Source organism: Neoarthrinium moseri, assembly GCF_022829205.1.
Source record: "Neoarthrinium moseri strain CBS 164.80 chromosome Unknown scaffold53_Wmoseri_CBS_16480, whole genome shotgun sequence".
NCBI lineage: Eukaryota > Fungi > Ascomycota > Sordariomycetes > Amphisphaeriales > Apiosporaceae > Neoarthrinium > Neoarthrinium moseri.
In genome coordinates, this window is record NW_026055167.1 from 160,623 (window position 1) to 180,952 (window position 20,330).

The 20,330-nt window shown below is 55.9% G+C and overlaps 7 protein-coding genes across 7 annotated transcripts; 3 read left to right on the plus strand and 4 right to left on the minus strand.

Annotated features, from left to right (window-relative positions):
- Positions 1-541: 541 nt before the first annotated feature.
- Positions 542-2,677, minus strand: JN550_010388 (uncharacterized protein; the record flags this gene model as incomplete). Its single annotated transcript, XM_049308637.1, has 1 exon — positions 542-2,677. The coding sequence occupies one exon, from the start codon at positions 2,675-2,677 to the stop codon at positions 542-544; it is 2,136 nt and encodes a 711-aa protein (XP_049167668.1).
- Positions 2,678-4,777: 2,100 nt separating this feature from the next.
- On the plus strand, positions 4,778-5,749 carry JN550_010389 (uncharacterized protein; the record flags this gene model as incomplete). Its single annotated transcript, XM_049308638.1, has 3 exons — positions 4,778-4,962; positions 5,069-5,373; positions 5,433-5,749. 3 exons carry the CDS (start codon positions 4,778-4,780, stop codon positions 5,747-5,749), a joined length of 807 nt encoding a protein of 268 aa, XP_049167669.1.
- A 601-nt stretch (positions 5,750-6,350) lies between these two features.
- On the minus strand, positions 6,351-10,505 carry JN550_010390 (uncharacterized protein; the record flags this gene model as incomplete). The annotated part of the gene is made up of 5 exons (XM_049308639.1): positions 6,351-6,735; positions 6,812-6,996; positions 7,230-7,342; positions 7,681-8,112; positions 8,174-10,505. The coding sequence occupies 5 exons, from the start codon at positions 10,503-10,505 to the stop codon at positions 6,351-6,353; spliced, it is 3,447 nt and encodes a 1,148-aa protein (XP_049167670.1).
- Positions 10,506-12,284: 1,779 nt separating this feature from the next.
- JN550_010391 (uncharacterized protein) lies at positions 12,285-13,877 on the plus strand (the record flags this gene model as incomplete). The annotated part of the gene is made up of 1 exon (XM_049308640.1): positions 12,285-13,877. The coding sequence occupies one exon, from the start codon at positions 12,285-12,287 to the stop codon at positions 13,875-13,877; it is 1,593 nt and encodes a 530-aa protein (XP_049167671.1).
- A 422-nt stretch (positions 13,878-14,299) lies between these two features.
- JN550_010392 (uncharacterized protein) lies at positions 14,300-15,419 on the minus strand (the record flags this gene model as incomplete). Its single annotated transcript, XM_049308641.1, has 2 exons — positions 14,300-14,994; positions 15,089-15,419. 2 exons carry the CDS (start codon positions 15,417-15,419, stop codon positions 14,300-14,302), a joined length of 1,026 nt encoding a protein of 341 aa, XP_049167672.1.
- A 1,262-nt stretch (positions 15,420-16,681) lies between these two features.
- On the plus strand, positions 16,682-17,335 carry JN550_010393 (uncharacterized protein; the record flags this gene model as incomplete). Its single annotated transcript, XM_049308642.1, has 1 exon — positions 16,682-17,335. One exon carries the CDS (start codon positions 16,682-16,684, stop codon positions 17,333-17,335), a length of 654 nt encoding a protein of 217 aa, XP_049167673.1.
- A 545-nt stretch (positions 17,336-17,880) lies between these two features.
- JN550_010394 (uncharacterized protein) lies at positions 17,881-19,589 on the minus strand (the record flags this gene model as incomplete). The annotated part of the gene is made up of 4 exons (XM_049308643.1): positions 17,881-18,464; positions 18,524-19,265; positions 19,399-19,494; positions 19,575-19,589. The coding sequence occupies 4 exons, from the start codon at positions 19,587-19,589 to the stop codon at positions 17,881-17,883; spliced, it is 1,437 nt and encodes a 478-aa protein (XP_049167674.1).
- Between the last annotated feature and the right edge of the window lie 741 nt (positions 19,590-20,330).

Genomic DNA, 20,330 nt, shown 5'->3' on the forward strand with positions numbered 1-20,330 from the left:
GGTGAGTGGACACGGGAGAAAAATGTTAAATATAAGCATGTTTTGCCTGAACCCCCTCCTGGTAAGGTTTCTCTTCCGGCTGTGTTGTGTCCGTGGGTTTGGGGCAGCTTGGCTTTCCAGCGTACGTGGACTAAGTGGAGTGTAGAGTTTGGGCTCTGGGCGGTTGACGCGTTCTGGGCTTATTCTACTTGGAGAGGGTAGGAGAGAATGGTCATTCTCGGGCCTTGTTGGTTGGATCGAATGATAGATTTGAGAGTCAAGGTACTAAAGGTCGAAAATTTGAGATGAACAGGCTGGTGCATACATAGCCAGGGGGGTACAATTATATCGATGGTTTGGTACAGCAATGAAAGCATATAATTCAAAATTCAACAGAAGGACGTGGGCGTGTGGCTTCAAGAGCAGATTCGTTCGATGAAGAGAGCTAACAACCGAGAAGAATACTTGGGAGAAATGCACAGGATATGCATATACTGTTTCTCGGCAACCGGATTCCACAGTACATCTTAACACCAATTAGGGCAAAACCTTCTAAATTATACTAATGGATCGCTGCTAGGAGTGCCCTATAGACCTCCTGCTTTTTGTCCGCTGTGTCATCCTGCTGATGGCAACTTCCTTCTCGTCTACACCAATCAGTCTCTTCGAGGGCCATATCCCCAATACTTCTTCCTATCAGAGAGCAATGCTGCGTTGCCAGCTCCCAAGTAATTGAAGGTTCAGCGAACTCGGGCCGTTCAATCTTGATGTCCCCTCTTCTTTGGGCTGCCCTCAACGAACGGAAATGCTTGTCCACTGCCGCGTCTAAACTGGCTTGCCCGTCCAGGTTGAGCGGCCGAATGACAAAAAGATGAGACTCTCGTACACTGGAGTAGAAGTCGTGCGATGATTCAACGTCGACCTTTCTGTACAGGTTGCTCAAATGGACGACGGCGTCCCCAGCCCTGGTCTGCGCAGGCACCATCATGATGACCCCGTTCTCCAGCCGTGCCAGTCGGCACCCGTTGTGATTCAGCGGCTGACGGCTTTTTGAGTCAACTCCGCTGAAGAACTCACACATTAGGTGATGCCGCGACTTCAGAGAGAAGGGCGAGTGTGGGTTTGCCGCGGCAAAGTCGGAATACGGCGCCTCTGCAAAATCATTCACTCCGCTGTAAGTCTTGTTGATACGAAATGAGCCTCCACTGCCCACATCGTGCTCCATCTCGGCCTGGTCTTTGGAGGCTAGAGGCTCTATGAATGCTGCCCACAGATCTATGATATGCTCAGAGTTGAGGTACTTTGCATTCGAAGTGGTTTCCCTGACTTTGTTGCTGTATTGCTTCGGGTACTCGAACGCTGGCGGCAGGCAGTCAGTCACGTAGGCTATGGTGTGACTGTCAGACCGCCCCAACACCAAGACGTCTCTCAGTAGCTCCCGACCAGACCGGCCTGATGGCGGAGAAGATGCAAGTGGAGGTAGCTGGTGCCATGGGGAGTCTATACCCCAGTCAGGCACCCACGACGGGAGATGGCTCCTTAGCGGTGAGCTCGATATTCGGTCTGTTATAGAGGAAACGTGGCAAAACTTGTCCAATGCATAGCGACCGGCTGCGACGAAGACGTCTGATATACTCGCGGTGTAGTCGATCTTGAGGTATCTATTTACGTCCTTCTGGTCTGCAATCAAGCCCATGTGCGCGAACAGCATATCCCTAGGATCTGTGGCTTGGCTGCCCTGTCGATCCTTCAGAATCCGGACCAGCTGTCGTGGCCGAAAATGGCGGGAATCTGAGAGAGGCTCATGAAAACTCGCCCGGATGGACTCCATGGATCTGAAGTTCGTGTGCGGCTTTCCCTTGGGCGGCCTGAAGTACTTGTCGTTGCCAGTTCTATCGAAGCCGAGCCTGAAGAGGCGGCACAGATCAGCCCACCGAATCCGTTTCCGACTGCACTGGATCCACGGTGAATTGGACAATGCGAGCTCCTGCAGCGTCCAGACGCGTCTGAACCAGGGCCTGGTCAGCAGGTCCTCGGTGCCGGCTTGGATAAGCAACCCCTCGGATTTGCTGGGGAATGCCCTAGTTCTGGAAGTACTACTAGAGGTTGCTGCCACGGCTGACGCAAATTCCGGGGTCGAGGAAGGTCGGGAAACGTTTTCGATATAATGCTCGTGGCTGCTGTCCAAGGGTATTGTCCCAGCGTTGGTTCCGGCCGGTGGATCTTCCGAGTCTTTGGACCGTTGGAGTACCGTTCTCGACATGACGGCGCGGAACACGGCATCTACTTCAGCTGTGAGAGGACCTAGGTATATGATCGTATGCATCGCGCTGGAGTAGATATCACCCATCATGGCAACCTGCGTATTGCGCTCTGAGATGTTCCTTTGATCGATACAGAGTGCGTCCGCCCAGATATGGTAAGTCCCTACATCGTCACGAATGTTCCGTAGGGCCTCGGCCAAGTTTGCGGTGATTTGAAACTCCTTGTCATCGAGCAGCATGATCTCAGTCTTCTCGGCATCGCCCCAGACGTATGACAAGGCCGTATATCCTCCTCGGATATCGCCATAGTGATCATTCAAGTTGTAATGACATAAAGAGCCCCGGAGGACGGCGTGATGGGTCCCTGAGGGATGAAGGAGCAAAAGTCTGATCGACTCGTTCTGATTGAGTGGCGTGTGTTGGAACACGCTCATGCTCCTAGTATGACCAAGTATTCGGCCGAAGTGCTGTAGGTATCGGGGCAATACTCTGAAAGGGGCGCGTTTAAGCCCGCTCGGAAGCATAGTATAGACATAACAGTGCCCGAATCGCTTGAGAGATTAGAGATTAGAGATCAGCGATTAGAGTTGAGTGGTGGAGTGGGGGATGGCCAAAGTCAAGTGGGGATATCAGACGCGGCACAGCTAAGTAAGTGGGCTGTATTAAGCCGGGGCAAGTATGCAAGGCAATTCGAGGGCTTTCTTCTATATACTGACATTCTGGCGAGCTTTCTGTCTCGCATTGGCGCGTTTTGCTTGCGTAGGCTGCTATGCATCGTGCAGGCGAAATTACGGTGATTGGTTTCTGTGCTCAAGCGAGGCTTGTACGCTGTGATTACCGGTGGCATCTCTCATCCTAGTATGTCTGCCTTGAGAAATTTTCGTGGAGAATGTTTGGATTCCGATTCCCAATACCAAGGAAAGAAGTTGCACTACTAGAAAGTCTAGGCAGGGATGTCTCTTGAGCCTCCCAGCAACGGTGCCGGCCAGGAAATGTGTAGTCTGTTTATATGCCACTCTCTTAACCTGATGAAGGCTCCTCATAGAGCGATAGTCATAGCGTGAGCCAGGTTGTATACACGTTGGCAGTCTCACAGCCGTCAGCAATCCGCCAAATAATGATGGTCTGCCAATGAAAGTATTAACATTTCAACGCGCTACTGGATGCCATTGGCTTAACTGAGTACGATAATATGATTACCAGGTACCACCCGGCGCATTAAATAACGTGTGGATTGTGCTCGCAAGAATTTTTAGGAAAGGCTGGCAACAGGCTACTATTCCCATGCCGATTGCATTGCGAGTTCAGAGACTGTAAGACAACCCCTGGAGTAAACACGGTATAGCCTGCCTCAACTCAGCAAGCTAGCTATTTCTGACGCCTTGAAGAGTTATCCCGCACTGGAATTACAGGTTAGATTGTGCTCAGTACCTACCTGGGTAACGCCAGGCCAGTGAGAACTACCTTGGGCTGGATATAGACTTAAAGAGTGAATGTGGGGTCGGAAAGCTTAGATCGTCCGAACTCAAACAGTCCTGAATCCCTATCCGTTTGCAGTGAATCGCTGATTGCTGGTACCATTCCATTCCACAGCCAGGTCTGGCACACGCGCGCGGACGCTGACCTCGCAGTGGTCGAGTGGGTACCTGAGTACTGTCCACTGCACAGCAAGTCCATCAGAGGTCCCAGGCAGGCAACCAGGGCCAACCGCCCAAGCGGCTGTACGGGAGATAACGTTGGGACTCGCAGGTTCACCCAAGACATGCGCCATGCAGCGGTCCCTAGCCGGCGCCAGCCCGCTGAATACTGGCCAACGGACCAACGAGCCGTTGCTGTCTTGCGGCGCCTGGCAGGGCCTGGGTGCCGGGGATCAGCGGCCATCCTTGTTCTGGGGGCCGGTTTTAGTCGTCCATGTGGCCCCCCGTGCCCCCTCCAAGACCCGTACACAGTAGACCCTAGGTAGTGGATGGGTCTGCCCGTCAGAGCTAAGACTTAGCCCCTGACAGGGACCCGGGGGCCGAAAGTAGCCCACCACAGGCGACGAGTACCGTGAAGTTGTTTCAGCTCCTCAATCGTGAGTTCATTCGGCATCGCATGCTGAAACGTATGACACCCGTACAACGCGGCCGCGAAGGGAAGTGACTTGTATCTTCCTGCGTCTTTGACCTCTGGGCGCGCTCTCTTCTTTCTTCACCCTCTCCCCGTCTCCCCGTCTCCCCGTCTCACCGCTCCGCCGACCCCTCCTGCCACGCCCCCTGGAGAAGCCCCCACCACGCACCAAAGGGTCTTTGTTCCGCACCTGCAAGACTGCATCACCCACGACGTCCTAGTCGAAGAAGCCCGTGACGTACCCTCGTGCAGCTTCCCGGGACGAGCCGCCGTTCGACCTGATCCTCGGCCCTCGTTCTCTATAAAGGACCGGCAGCTCTCTATCGGTCCGACGAGATATACCAGCTTCGTCGCCTCTTGCTACCAGGCCAGTTGCGTCCAACAGTCCAGGGGTTGCCTAGACACACAGGAGACAGACACCCAAGATGGCGGCACCAGGCAGACCCAGGTTGGGCATGTTCACCAGTGGACTGTCCTCGCTGTCCCAGAGCAGCGACCCCAACTCCCCCAATGTCAGCTCGCCCGCCGAGCAGCGTGCTGGCGCAAAGGCAAACATGTTCCAAGCCATGCGCCTGCCCACGCAGCACGTCTGGGTGCTATACTTTGACAAGTAAGCAGCGATTTGCCCCAATCCCCCCCTCCCGCAGCCCGAGGCCACGGCCTTGTTTCGTTGTTTTTAGAATAAAGCCAGTGCTAACCCCAGAACCCGGCGACAGGCAGGCCAAAGACCAGAAGAAGACGGACGACGGCAGCTATCAAGTGCATTTCGAACAGCTCGGCGAGGACATCAAATCGGTTGCCGAGTTCTGGCGCTATGAGAACCACATCAACGTGGAGCAGATGGCCATGCGCGATTCCATCTACCTGTTCAAGAAGGGCATCATGCCCGTGTGGGAGGATCGACGCAACGTGTTGGGAGGCAGCTGGACCTTCCGGGTCCCCAAGGGCTTGTCCCAAGAATTCTGGAGGCACATCCAGGTCATGGCCATCGGCGAGACGTTGGAGGGCGTGCTGGCAAAGGGTAAGTTTTGGAGGTCGTGATGCTGCTTCTGCGGCCGGATCACTAATTCGGTTCAACAGGAGACCAGCTCTGCGGCGTAGGCCTTTCCGTGCGCTTCAACTCGCACCTGATCTCCATCTGGCACCGACACTCGTCGGAACAGGCATCCATCGATGCCCTGCTGGATGTTGTCCTGCAGTCGCTGCCCGAGAACCTGCAGCCCAAAGCCGACAACTACTTCTACAAGAAGCACTCTGACCACGCAGGTTTCAAGGCACCGCCGGAGCTGCAAGCCGTCATCGACTCACAAAAGAGAGCCCAAGAGGCTGCTGCAGCCAGTGCGAAGGCGGCAGCCTCTGCGCCGGCAGAAACAGAAAAACCGGCGGCGGCTGAGTAGAGAGGCCTTGATCTCTTGCCGGTAGGCCCTTTTCCAAAAGAAAACTTGTGCCAAAACCTTGGTGCACAAAGCCCGCTCCACCTCAAAGGTGGTTTCTAGAGAAGAGGCCGCGGCAGCCAAACTCATTGGCATTTTCGGCGTTTTGGGAGGGATCTGAATTGGTCAATGACAAAAAGAATATACGGCCCGAGTGCTGGAAGATCTCAATAACATAAACGGACAAGCTATGTCTTTTCTCTCATATCGGGATTTAGCCCGTAGATAGACTCGGTGTTGCCATTGTTTGGCATGACCAAACATGTGTTGGAATATGCGCAATGCCTACATATTCCCATGGCCCCAAGCTACATCTTCTTTCGCTCGCCAGCTTCCTGTTTCATGACGGTATGTTTGTCATCGCCGCAGTGGTGTTCTGATCGTTCCGCGACGCCGCGGCTCTTGCCGCCTCTGAGACCACCACACCAAGGAAATCCCCAACTGGGCGTGACATGGAGTAGACGGCCAGGTCTCGCTGCGTCGAGTAGGGCTGAGATTGGCATCCCAACCGCCCACTGTTTATGGTTCGTAAAGACCCCAACTTCGAGGCACTGCCATCGTGCCTTCACTTCCAAGCGCCAGCCCGCCGCATAACCTGCTCAAAGTCCTGCCGTCCGACCCCTTTCCCCACGCCGGCGCCGCCGTTGGCCTCCAGGATCATGTCCTTCAGCAGCGCCTCGTCCACGTCCTGCTTCAGCGTCAAGGCTACGCGTTTGAGGTGCGCCAACGTCAGCGTTGTGTCGGTCCCCTCGGCGCCGCCCGTGAACAGCCGGAACGCCTCGTCCACCTCGGCCGCGTGCGCCTCGTCCGTCGCGTCGTCGTCGCGCTGGTGCAGCTTCAGGGCGCAGATGGCCAGGAACGGCTCGTACGTCGCGTAGCCCTCGTCGTCCGGGTCGAGGATGGACACGAAGTCCTTGAGCTCGGGTTTCGTGGGACCCAGGTTCAAGGCGCTAGCATGCGAGGGGCATGTGTCAGTCGTACGACGTCGCTCAGAGTGGTAGATGCTGGGCCATAGGAGATACATACACCATGGCGCGCCGTACATCATTAATGGGGATAACGCCTTCCTTCTCGCCGTCCATGGGTTCGGAGAACAGCGCGAAGGCTTCCTTGATCTCGGCCTCCTCGCGCGCTGAGATGTTGTGCTCCTTGGCGAGCTTGGACTGCCGCTCCTTGGGGGCCGCGGAGGCGGATGGTTTCCGTTTCGGGGGCTGACAAGGTGTTAGCCACTAGGCAGTTGGATCAAGATGCGCTTTGTACAACTCGCCATATCTAATGAGCATGTATCACAAGACTGATGCGGTCTGAAGCCAAGCGAGGTATACTCGATACCAAGTGATGAATGACGTGAGGTAGACCCCACTAACGCGCTAGAGACCTCGGGTGTCAATGGGCCTTGACGCCCTGTCACGTGGGGGCACTATAACGTGCTTGGGGAACCTACACCTGGAGACACTCCAGTCTGGAAACCACAATCCGCTGGGCGAGCGGGCAATTCGTTGGAGCCACTTAAGACTGTTGTTTTAAGAGAAAAGACACCAGATAGACTCAAGGCCCCTAGTCGCCATTTGATCAGATTCCCTCTACTTTGTCGGTTATGTCATTACGTAGATTCCATTCAGCCTGCGAGGGCTTCGATCCACGCTTTCAAGACAAATGGAAAACTTCATATTCACAAGAAGGCCTATAAAAATAGTAAGGGGGGGGATCCAAGTCTATCTCCGTAGAGCTGAGTACTTTCCGCAAGTATGTGATATCTCGATAATCAGTGATTGCTCAAAAAAACAACCAGTCTCATCCAGTTGCAAAACCCCTGAACTCCGTAACCCATCATGACATATGTTTGTTCATCAAGGCCCTGTGCGCTGGCTATGCACTCCGCACTCAGAATATACCCCAGCCACCCTTCTGCTTCTCGCTGGCCTTCGGCTTTTTGTTTTGCTTGGCTCGTTCTCTCTCCAGCCCTTCTAGTTGTCTAAGACTTTGCATCTTCTCCAGCACAAGCTCGAGCAGCTCTTTCCGCCGAATGACCTCGAGGTGCTTCTTGATCTTGGGGTCCTCTCGAGCAAACGTCTCGATTTGCTCGGGGGAGAGGTGTCGGCCAAGACGAGTGTCCAGCTCGCGCGGGAAGTTGTAGTAGAACTCAGACAGCAACTCGACGTTCAGGAAGAGCACTGCGGTGGAGGCTAGCTTGGAGGCCACGGCGTCCAGGAAAACCTCGGGGCAGTGATACTTGTTCTTCATGTTGGCACACTGCTTCGACTTGACGGCGAGCATACGCATCTTGATGATGTCGGCACGATCACGGAGGAAAACCGCTTCCCGACCTGGAATCTGTTAGTGCTGGCCAAGCCGTGAGACTGGGGGGGGGGCCAGAAAATTATTCACCTTTAGCGAGTAGAGCAGCGCTGAAGCCTCCGGCTCCGCTCGAGCTCTCACCCTCGATAATGACATCGCCCTTGCGTGCCTTGTCCACGAATGTCATGACCTCCTTGAGCTTCCTTCTGCCGCCAACAGTTGTCTCGAGGCCCTTCATGGCGCCCTCGCATGCGTCCAGCTCCTTCTTGAGCACACCTTGGACGTGTTCGCGTCCATGGGCCCATTCGCGGTCCTCCATATCAATGTCGAACTTGAAGGGCTTGATGCAGTTCTCGACCTGGTCGCTGGTGCTGTAGAACCTGTCATTCAGGATGCTCGAGGCTGCTTCCGTGATGGCCTGTTGCGCAAAGGGGTGGTTGACAAAGGTCGACTGGTTGATGAGCCGGTCAATGTGTGACTGGATTGATGTTGCGACCACGTTTGTAGCGAGTCTTCCGACACCGAGTTTGGTGAGAGACGAGGTTGAGGCATCAAGTCTGCGATGCCAGAACGGAGAATCGGGGTCCGCCTTTGGCAGATCCGCCAGGTTGTCCGGCTCTGGGATAGGAATTGAAAGGTCATGCACCGGCTTGTTCCAGTACCGCGCTGCCAGTAGATCAAGAACCCGTTGGTCGAGCTCATTCTTGAGCAGTTCGTGCATCTGCGGGCGTCCGAAGTCGCCGGCGAATTGCTTGAAAGAGTGCTTGAAGGCATCGAGGCTCTCGGCAAGATATGACTCTGCAGAGAGGGGTCTATCATTGTACTGAACCTTGAACTCGTATGTCGCTTCTTCAAGCTCCTGCTGGATGGCGTCGCTTGTGCTTTGCAAACTTGCTGACATTGTCTGCTCGAGCACGTGCATGAGTTTCTTGCGCAGGGTTGTAGTCCCCACGCTGACATCCGCGCCCGGCCCAAACTCGAGGGGGTGAGCGGAGAAGTAGGAGTTCTCATTCTTGGCGATCGCAGACGTCAGGTTGGCGTTGCCCTTCTTGAACAAGCCGGCGGTGGTAGGGATCCGAGACACAACCCCGACGTATCCAAGACGAAGGGGGTATTGCTTGTCGTTCAGGATCGACGAGCCTCGCACTGGATCGACGAGATCCATCTTGGTCACAACGCCAATGGTGCGCTCGCCTCTGGGGTCGACTCGGCGACTCGCCCTGAGGGCTGTTGAGTTTGCCAGATCGACGTCAGCTGCGGAGATGGCCAGTATGACGTTGGGCGCCTGGATATACTTGTCGCAAAGCTCAGAGATCTTCTGCTTTAGGGCCAGAGGTTGGCCCTGGCCAACAACCTGGATATATCCAGGCAGATCGATCAACGACAGATCGGGTACGTTGGGAGACGAGATGGACAGACGGATGGGCTCGTCCGACACACACTCGGAGTCGGGCACAGCCAGGTTGAGTTCGGTCAGAGTTCGCTGGATGGAGGAGAAGTCCGAGACCTTGCCGAGTCCCAGGTCAGGGAACTCTCCGTACTCGGCGTCTATTCCAGGCGTGTTGATGAGGGTGAGCTCGATGGGTCTCCGCGTGACCATGTTTGAACCTTTGGGCAGAAACTCATGCCCCACGATCGACTCCAACACGGAGCTCTTTCCTGAGGACTGCGACCCGATGACGACGATGGATGGCAACGTCAGGGTACTCGACTGCCCAACCTTGGAGAGAATGTTGCGGATCTCGATCATCTTCTTGGTCAGGACCATCATCTGGTCGTCCTTGGCCATCTCGTCCTCGCTCCGAGGGTCATCCTCGGTCGACTGCTCGTAGCCGTACGCAGCAGCGCTGGCGCCGGCAGCCACCGCAGCACCGGTCCTGCTCTGCTTCGGGGGTTCCTCGCCTCCCGGACCACCGCCGCCCTGCTTTCCAGTCCCGACCTCCTCTTGCAACCGGAGCACCTTCTGCATCCATTCTGGCAGCTCGACCTGCTCTTTCGTGTTCTGCCATCCCCTCATGGTCTGGTCGGCGATGCCCTTGGCGCCGTCGAACAGGGTCGCCGCGGTACCGGACACGCCATCTTTCGCCGTGGTGAGGACGTCCCAGGCGTAGTTGCCGGCCTGCGTCGCCTGATATTGCACCCAGGCCAGCCCAGCGATGGTGACGCCGCCGGCCATGGCAGGTACCCTGATGAGCTTGGCTGCCAGCTTGGGCAGGAAGCGGGCGAAGGAGGCATTCCGGACGATAACTGCATTGTGGAAGGCGTTGCCGCCGAACCACATGCGTCGGCGGGTCGCTCGTACGGCGGCGTCTGCGCGGAGCAGACCGCCAGACGGCAGGTGGTGGTACTGGCGAGCAGCTTGGACGGCGGCCGAACGCGTCGACGGGAGACGCCCGGCCGCAGCTATAAGCCGTCCGCTCATGCCGGTGATGAACAGCGGAGGCGACTTCTGGGGATCGAAGGGTAGACCATCAAACGGTCGCGGTCGCAGTCGCAGGTCGCCAGGCAGTGTTGACAGGATATGAACATGAAAACAACAACTAGGTATGAGCCTCGGATTATCGCGGGCCTGGTTCGACTCCCGACACGACGGGGTGGCGTGTGGAGCTCGTGAAATTGGTTGCATGAACTTCCGTCATGCGTGTGGCGCCGCAGAGATGATGTGGCGGTGCATCGCATCTACTGACTGCCTACTTTGACTGCCATCCAATGGCACTGCCAACCTGAACCTCTAATACAGAATTTATTTACGTAGCTAGGTGCCTAACTTAAGGTGTCTACGTACCTATGTAGTAAGTTAGGTGCCTCACTAGTCAAGTGCTGTCGGGTAACAGCCATCAGCGAATCAGACACTGTGACCAACGGTCTACACCAAGCATTTTCCATTTCGCTTCCTAATGCAATAAATGCCGGATTGCATCCCACGCATCCCATCAGGCGTCTCTGCATCGGAATTCTTACGCCTATCCGATGTGGTCCGTGAGTCTTGAGTCAATGTTGCCATGGCTTAGCTACGTAACTTAGGCACAGGGCTAGAAAGGTAACTAGCTACCTAGGTGACTATGCAGCGCCTAAGTGTCTTAGTAGTAAAGTAGTCCTGTGCCCCTCCCTCCATATACATTCACCTACTCCAACACCTTCCGAGAGCCACCCACTCCCAGCCTCGGCGAGATGGCCTCATTCTCGACACTCTTCCAAATAGCCGAACCTGATTTTCACGCAAAATTTCGTTGTGTCTGCAGGCTCAGTTCTAGACTCAGCCGTTATGCATTCTAGCTCCACTCTGTCAAGCAAGTTTCGTGTTCTGCAGCTAGGCGAGAGTAACTCACCCAGCCCATTCTCTTCAACTTTGACCAGATCCCACCGCTTTTCCAGCCGGCACTTTGACTCTACGGTGATACCCCACGGAGGGGTACTGTCGTGATCGAGTTCGCAGAAAGCTATGCTCATCGTGCCATGAGACATCGTTGCATTGAGTTCATTTAGATCTGTACCTGAGATGGCCATGTCACCCTTATCTGATCTAGACCTGCGTTCCTGCTTTCAACCGATGCATTGGCAGCTAATAAGGCTTATGCAGGCCGCATAGAGGATCCTTGAAGTGGCTCTCTACGGCCCGCTCAGCAACTATATGCTGGCTACTATATTCCACGGTCAGAGATTCGGGGACGCCTGGGCATTTCCCTTTTCAGCCTAATTCAATCATGGAGAAATGGAAGCTCGAGAGAAACATATGACCCACGAGCTGCCAGCGCCAACCCCCACTGAGCTTCGCCTTGTCTGCATCATGCAACTATTTCATCACCCAACCGTCTCTCCTCGGTCGGCTGAAAATCCCCGAACCCCTGCTCAAGATATTGCCTGTTCCTTATAGCTGCTGTTATAACTACTCCGCGGCAGTTACTTGGGCACAGCTATACTACATCTTTACAAACAGATCATGCTATTTGGGAAGGCCCCAGGTTCTTCATGCCAGAAAGATGCTGCCAAGAGATGAGCATTCTTCCATATTGATCATGGAAGTCCTCGCCGGCCATTGCCAAGATCCAAGCCGCCCCTGGCCATCATGAGCGAGAGACGGAAGCAGGTACTTAAACCTGCCCCGGTTTCGTCGATGACGGCGGTTCTTGGCTGGTGGAGATTGTGGCGGTCTCCTTGACATGTCTTTGATGTCCAGTTCTCGCTTGTCTTATTGCCAGTCATGCCGCGGTTTGGCATCTTTGCTGCAATCCTGGCCGCCATCGCCAGCGCAGGCGCGCAGCTACAGGTTTCGACAGACGGCAGCTGCGGAAACGGGATAACTTGCACCGGCTCGGGATACGGGGACTGCTGCTCGGAGCACGGTTGGTGTGGCAATTCGCAAGACTACTGTGATGAGCTCTGCCAGCCTCAGTTCGGTATCTGCAACGACCCATCCAAGGGAAACAGTATCACCTACTGGACCCACACCCTCACGCAGACGGATACAACCGTCCACACCTCACGGGTCCAGCAGACCTCGGTCGTCTACAACACGAGCTATGTCACCCAGGTAGCCACTATCCGCTCAACCCTCGTCCAAACCTTGACCTGGAACTTTACGAGAACCTACTGGGTTGTCTCGACAGCAGTAGCCACAGCCCATGTGACGCATACAGCATCAGTTACGGATCATATCACAGACGTCGTTACAAATACGGCCACGGCGGTCGTGACGAACACGGCAACTGCTTTGGTCACTAGCACAGCCACTGTCACGGAGAATATTACATCCCTCTATACAGCAACGTCTACGTCTACAGTTACGAATACAAATGTCCAAACTATTACTCAGACGCATGTCGATACCCTTGTCGTCACCTCGACATCCACACAGACCGACCGGCTGAACCTTACCGTCACAAATACTGAATTGCAAACATTTACCAAAACGATCCCTGTCACGGAGACTGACAGGTTCAATTACACGATAACGAACACGGCGCATCAGACAGTGACAAATACTGCAGTCACCACACGAACGGACCGCTTTAACTTGACCATCACCGAGACAGCTCACCAGACTCTGACCAATACTGCAGTTACAACCTTGACAGACCGGTTCAACTTCACGATAACCAACACAGATCACAGAACAACAACAGACACTGCAGTTACTACCCGAACGGAGCGGCTCAACCTAACTATTACCGAGACAGCCCATCAAACCTTGACAAACACTGCTGTTACAACGCTAACAGATCGACTCAACCTTACGATCACCAGCACCGAGCATCAAACTCGGACAGGGACGGCGTATCTTACTCAGACTGACCGCTTCAACCTGACTATTACCAACACGGATCACAGCACCGTCACAAATACAGCTGTGATCACGCAGACCGACAGACTCAACGTTACAATAACAGCCACCGAGCACCAGACAATCACGAACACGGCCCTCACCACCTCTGTCGCCACGGTCAGCACTACGCTCACAAACAGAACAACCTTGACGCTCACCGACACGGCCAACGTCACGCGGACCCAGACCGCAGTCGTGACCAACACGGCGCTGACAACTCAGGTCGCCACGGTCGTTGTTTCCAACACGCAGCCGGCGTCTACGTTGACGATGACCCAAACGGCGGTATCAACTCTCTACGTAACGACGACGCAATCGATGATGATTACAATCACGGAGACCCCAGCAGCCCCGACGGGCACGATAGCTAGGTATGGCCAGTGTGGCGGGCAGGCGTTCTCGGCTGGTGGGGCTTGCATTGCGCCTTATACGTGCTCCGAGGTGAACAGTTATTACTCTCAATGTGTATGAGATGGCGAAGCGGCGAATATCTATTTGGTATCATTTATCCAACGTCGTCGCCTACGGTTTGTCCATAAAAAATAGTCAAAAAAGCGCTCCGTTGAATGTGATTGAACTTGTCTTTGGTACGCAACTTCTTCGGCTCGGCAAGCTTGCTGAGTCTGACTCTCCCATTTCGACGTCCCCTCCGGGGTATGAGCGGACTCAGTAGATAATTATGGAAACCGTATCAACAACATTGAACAAGATATTCTAGCCCGATCGAGGAGTCGATTAATCAGTCACCGGTAGAACCTCGAGGAATAGCTTATACAATATCTAGCTTCCGTGCCATCTCACCTTGGACTAGTAGGCGGCCGTCCGAAGTCGATTGCTAAACATTATCAATACAGTATATATCCTTACGATACAGTGTCTATAGATCCAGACTCCTAGTCTAACCTCCTGTCGCCCTCGCCCCTCTCGAGGAGCGCCTCCCTCTCGCCGCTCTTGGCGGGTGCGCCATCGTTGCCCCGGTACAGGACGTAGTGCTGGGTCATGAAGCAGAGGTCGTACAGCATGCTGACGTTGCCCAGGGCGAACTTGACGGGGTTCCCCGTGATGCCGCTCCAGTCGCCCTGCAGGTACGAGTCGATGCCCTGCTGGGCGATGCTCAGGATGCCGCCGGCAAAGTCGAGCAGGATCTGCCAGATGCTCCAGCCCTTGGTGCTCTGGTTGCGGGCGTTGTAGTACAGCTGGGGCGCGTACTTGATGAGCGTCACGAACAGCTTGACGTACGAGACGGTGTAGACGACGTCGAGCCAGGCCCAGCTGGTGCGCGCGTCGGCCGCCGGGTCCGTCCCCGCCACCACGAAGATGATGACGGCCACGGCCAGCGTCGACCCCGTGGCCACGCCCAAGATCAGCCGCGACGGCCGCGTGCCGGGCGCCCGCTCGAAGCCCCACGCGCCCGGCACCAGGTACTGTGACGTGGTGATGGCGCAGACCACGACGGCGTGCAGCGCAAAGACGATGTCGTTGAAGGCGACGGTGGGCTCGTGGCCCGCGCCGTGGCGGAGCGCGTACTGCGAGCGGATGAGGGGCGACCAGTAAAACGCGGCGTTGGAGACAAGGTACGCGCAAAACCCTATCGGACGAAATTGGCACCGGTTAGTGTACGACCTCTCGAGGGCGAAGCATTGGGGAGAGAGCACGGAGGGACGGGGCCCGGGGGTGCGCACCGAATGTGTTGATCAGCGGGAAGTCGACGGTGGTTCCCGAGGTGGACTTCCTGCGGTAGCTGAGCAAGGGCTGGCTATAGAACGAGGCGGACCAGCAAATGGTGTAGACCCAGCCGAACAGGGCCGAGAGGACCTGGAGGAAATACATGCTGCCGTCTCTTGGCTGTTTCGGTGGTCGCTGGCTGCGACTCGGTGCGAGGAAGGGAGATCTCGGCCGGCGACGTGCCAGACGAACAAATTTCGGCGGAAGGGTGGCCGGGTCCGGGGGTGCCAAGACGCTGTCCGGGTAGCAGGTGGAGAGACAATCGTACAACGGACGAAATGTCTTCATAAGTGGCCGTGCTGTAGCGATGACGATTGACCGATGGGATGACGATCAATCACCGACCTTGGCTCTGTATTGTTGTGCAGAGGAAGGAAGCTATGTCACACATGGGTTATAGTCTCGACATTGGGTCATTTGGGTTTTCCCAATTGCGCTTACGGACCCTTCTATCGCGTGATGCTCCTTAGGTTCTGTAGGTACCATACCTAGGTACCCCGCGACCCAGCAGATTGACTTATACTTCCGGCTAACTCGGGAGGGCCTACCCGCAGTGAGACCTGCAAAGATAGAGGCCGGACTTCCATTTACAGATGGATTGTTGGAGGAAGGGTGGTTTTCGCGCCTCCGTCACACTGAAATAGTGTCATTCCGGTACACGGAAAGTCATGCGGGCAAGTCTTCCAGGCGCCGGGTTAGGTAAGTGGCCTTTGCTGGATTGACAGAGACATTGAACTGGGCCGCTGGTAGCGCCAAGCAGGTCCTCTGAAGACTGAAGACTGAAGACCAACGTTCAAACAGCACGGAGGGGGCCGCGGTGAGGCTGTAGCTGAAGACATGGATTATTCTCGGCAAGCAATGTTTCGTCTTGTCTGCATCGAGGTCACCGCTATTTCCATGTTATCCCCAAACGTTGGTTGGTCTTGATAGCAATGACTCGCCGAGAACTCGGGCCCCAATGAGCTGACCATGCTGCCTGCCATGCAGATCAGATACTGTGCTCTTCAGAAAATCGACAACGTTGGACTGCCTCGCGTATTGGGTAAGGTAGCTTGGTCTAGAACCATCGGCCTTTCTGGGCCCAGGTGTTCTGAGGCCGAAGTAGCGACAGGTCAGAAAACCAACCAAAGCCTCGTTTTTCGCTGTTTGGCAGTTTGGTTCCGAATGGTGCATTGACAACTCAGGGGGAGCCCTTCCTTATCTACTCCATTTATTATCATCCTATGCATCACACCACCGCGCACGCTCACGCCAGACCCATTAGACCACCACAACGCGACTTTTCCCGAGCCTCCGTAAATTATCGTAACAGGAAGAAATAAATATAAACAATCGCAGCGAGAGTCGGTCGCTCGTTTTACTCAGTACTTAGAGACCATAGGAAAAAGACATTCACAATGGCCTGCGCATTAACAATGACAATGACACCCGCCCTGGCACTCGGCCAGACGGGGGACTACGACCTCGGCCTTCAACAACAACGACAACAACAATTACCCCAAGATACAAACACAAGCACCAACGTTACCACAAATATATACACAGAACAGATGTACAACCCGCCGACATTACTTGGCCTGCCCCTGGAACTGCGCATGGAAATCTACACCTACCTGCTGACGTTCCAAGAGCCGGCCAAGCCCTCGTCCCCCGGCAGTGGATCTCGCACCCCGGAGCGCCGGCCGGCGCCGCTGCACCCGCAGATCCTGCGGGTCTGCGCCCAGACGTACGCCGAGGCGCACGCGCTGCTGTACCGGCTCAACACGTTCCAGGCGCACCCGTCGCTGCTGGCCTCGTTCCCGCGGCTGCGGGCGTGGCACGACCCCGTGGCCGCGGCCGCCATGGTGCCCCTGATCCGGCGGTTCAGGGTGCGGGTGCGGCTCGACATCGACGCCCCCTTCACCCGCGAGGAGGCGACGCGCGCCTTCAGCGGCATGGAGCTGGTCGAGATCGAGGTGTGGCAGGCCGTGTACCGCGGGGCCGGCCGGGAGGTCCTGTCGCGGTTCGAGGACGTCCGCGGCGTGCGGACGGCCAAGGTCACCGGCAGCCTCTCCGGGTTCGAGGAGTACGCCGGCTGGCTCGAGCAGGAGATGATGAAGGGGACGGGCGAGGACAAGGGCGAGAGATATCACGGCGTTGACGAGCACGCGCATGTGGCAACGGCACTGGATGTTGTCAGCTGGGGGATTGACCAGGAGGTGTAATAACGATGGTGCTTGCTTATGAGAATATGATGGATAAACTTGCTTGGGACATTTGGGCGTTGGAAGCGTGGGTGCCTCAACTGGATACCATTGGCAGAAAGAGCCGGCCTAGAAAGAATTGGCCCGGTACAACGGGACGGGACGGCGTTGGCAGAACAGATAGATAAACAGGATGGCGTGTTTTCACACGGACACGGAGCTCAAGGTGCGTTGGTAGAGATCAAATAGATGCAGTGCCTTTGTCACAACACTATGATTTTCCGCTTTTTTGTGGGCGCATAAGGAGCTGAACCCCAAGACAGTTCTGCGTGCAGGTCGTTGTCAAACTTCATTTTGCCTTGGGCTGCACGCTGGCCATATTCCTTTTCACCGGACGCCTTGCCTTTCCCTAAATCTAAAAATCAACAGTCTAATTCCAACGCCCCAATGACTCTTCTGTATCGAAAGAGCGCGACCTCTGCTTCAAGTCGCAGTTGAGATCCCATTCCGGCACCAAGTTAGCTGCAAAAATGCCGGTTCAGAACCTTGGAGCCCCGGCGTCCATCCTATAGTGCCAGTCCCAAAATGCGTGCTGCCTTATCGTTGTTGCCGTACTCGGTTGCCCTCATCGGGGGGCTGTCAGGCGCCTGGGGCTGCTGGCCGTCGGCGTTGAGGTATTCGGTAGGGTGGGCCCACTCGCCGGCCACGAGCGAGCGGCGCTTCTTCTTGATATTGCCCTGGCTGGGCTGCTTGTGACCTATCTCGGGACGGGGCGATTGCGCAGTCGTTACTGTGCGCATGTCCGAGCCGCCGTTAGTAGTTTGCGCGTTAGAAAGCGGCGACTTGGTGCGTACCACCACAGGAATTGGTGTGCTACCAGAGTCGTGGGTTCTGGTGCGGCCTTGCGTGGGAATGAGAGGACCCAGCGTCCGTTTCTGCAGCTCGGCATCAGTGCTTGGTGTGGCGAGGTCACTGTTGATCACAGCCGGTGCGGCTTTCTCGTTGGTTGTGAGACCCTTCGTGGTCGCAAAGGCCGACGATCGCTTGTGGTAAGGATCCCTCTCCGAGAAGCCGTCTTGGATGGGGTGGACCATCACTGACTGGTGGTGAATGGTCAAGATCGAATTCGTGGGTACGTTGACCCAGTTCTCTGGAGTAACCTCTGTCAGCGGACTGTGCAGCCAGTCGTCGTTCCCTGACGGTTCTTACCTCGCTCGAATGTCAGGGGTTCGCTGGCGACGAGCACAATGTCGGCACCCTTATCACGCCGCTCCATCTGGTAGTCGCCGTCGGCCGGGGCAGGTCTGGTTTCCCATTGCGTGCCAGAAGAGTAGTACAAGCTGGCAGCCTCGTCGGTCTTGCTGCTCACGTATCTGGTGCAGATGATGCTGTGGCCATCCGTGACAGCAAAGTTCAGCAGACTTCGCGTGTCCACGTTCTCGCCCTGCACAATGCTCTCCGGGATGCTCATGGTGAGCTCGTTGATGACCTCTATCGTCTGCAGGAGGGCCTTGCGCAGGATCGAAGGCCCGAATCCTTCAGCAGGCTCGGCGCTCGGGTCGACACCCAGCCGCTCCAGTCTGTCGAGAAACAGAGCAAAGGCCCACTCGCTGTCGGTGCCGCCCTGGACAAAGAGGTACCACTTATCTGTCAGCTTCTCGCCCAGCCGACGCTTGATGTAGCTCCAGCCGCCCAGGCCGCCATTGTGCATCCACATGAGGCTGCGGTGGAAGAAGGGGTGGCAATTGTCCTCGCTCAGGGATCCCTCGGTCGTGGCCCGAACGTGTGCGAAGACGAGGCGCGATGCCGTCTTGGAGGCGATGCGCTGCAGGTTGGTGCAGTTCCAGGCGGGAATGGTGGAGGTGAAGAGGCATGGGGCGGCTCCCAGCTTGGGGTCGGTATACCAGCCGATGCCAAATCCATCGGCATTGTTCTGACCTCGTCTGGTATCCTAGATGACAGGCGACACATCAGCCAGCTGTCACGGGATCGTCCCATGGTGGCATATGACGAGGTGGGCCCGTCCGTCCGTCTGCCCGTCCGTCTGGCTGCAGTCTGGGAAGAAGGGAAAGAATGGAGCTTACCAGTCGCAACCGCGAGTCAAACGACTGTTTGAGAATTGAATGGGTGGGATCGAGGATCAGCTTGGAGAGCAAGATCTCGTCGCTGCCCCGGTAGACCTGGTGGGCAAGCAAGAAACACAGGGTCAGCGGGTGGTCTGGCACAGCTCGCGTGACTCAAGGCCGAGAGAGGAGCTCACCAGAAATCGACACATTGCGGCTGTGCGATCACTCGGGGTTTATTGGGGTGCGGATGAGGAGTTGGGTCGCATCATAGGGTCAAGAGGTCGTCGTCCCAAGACGCAAGAGCCATTAGGTGAGGAAGAAGAGGGCTTTTGGGTTCTCTTGTGCTGCTCTGGTCGTCTTTCTTTTTCTCCCCCCCGTTCCGTTGGGGTGCTGTCTCGCGTTGATCCAAGACAATCTTAGGTCATTGGGATCAATCGGCCACCTTTCGGCGTCGCGACCCTTTGGCCTGGGGCTGGCTGACGAAATGGGCAATCGCAATGACGCGAGATTGGCTGAAATTGCTGCAAAGACCCTGGCGAGCCACTGCAGCACCGCTCCGATAAGCTGCCAGGGGGCTTTTTTAGTGGGATCCATGTTTGCAATGGGTGACGGGGGCCCCTGGGGTGGCAGGGTGGCGGTCAGGCGTCCCGGCTGAAAATAGACTCCACTGTGGAGTTGCAGGGCTGTCCAGGCCTTCCTGTCCCGGGCCTGTATGTGTATACACAGTAAGTTACCTAGGTAGGGGGATGGGTGGCCGCTTTCTTCAGCTGCAGCTGTCGTATCCAGGTCCTTGTTTGGCAACTCGTGAGGTTAACACCAGTTTGTCAACTCCGGCTCCGAAGACCCCTCTGGCAAAGCCATGTCGAATGTTCGTTCTGCTCTCAGCATGCGAGTCCAAGGCCATCACCACCTAGCGAATGCCACAACAAGAGATCGCACCCCTCCCATCC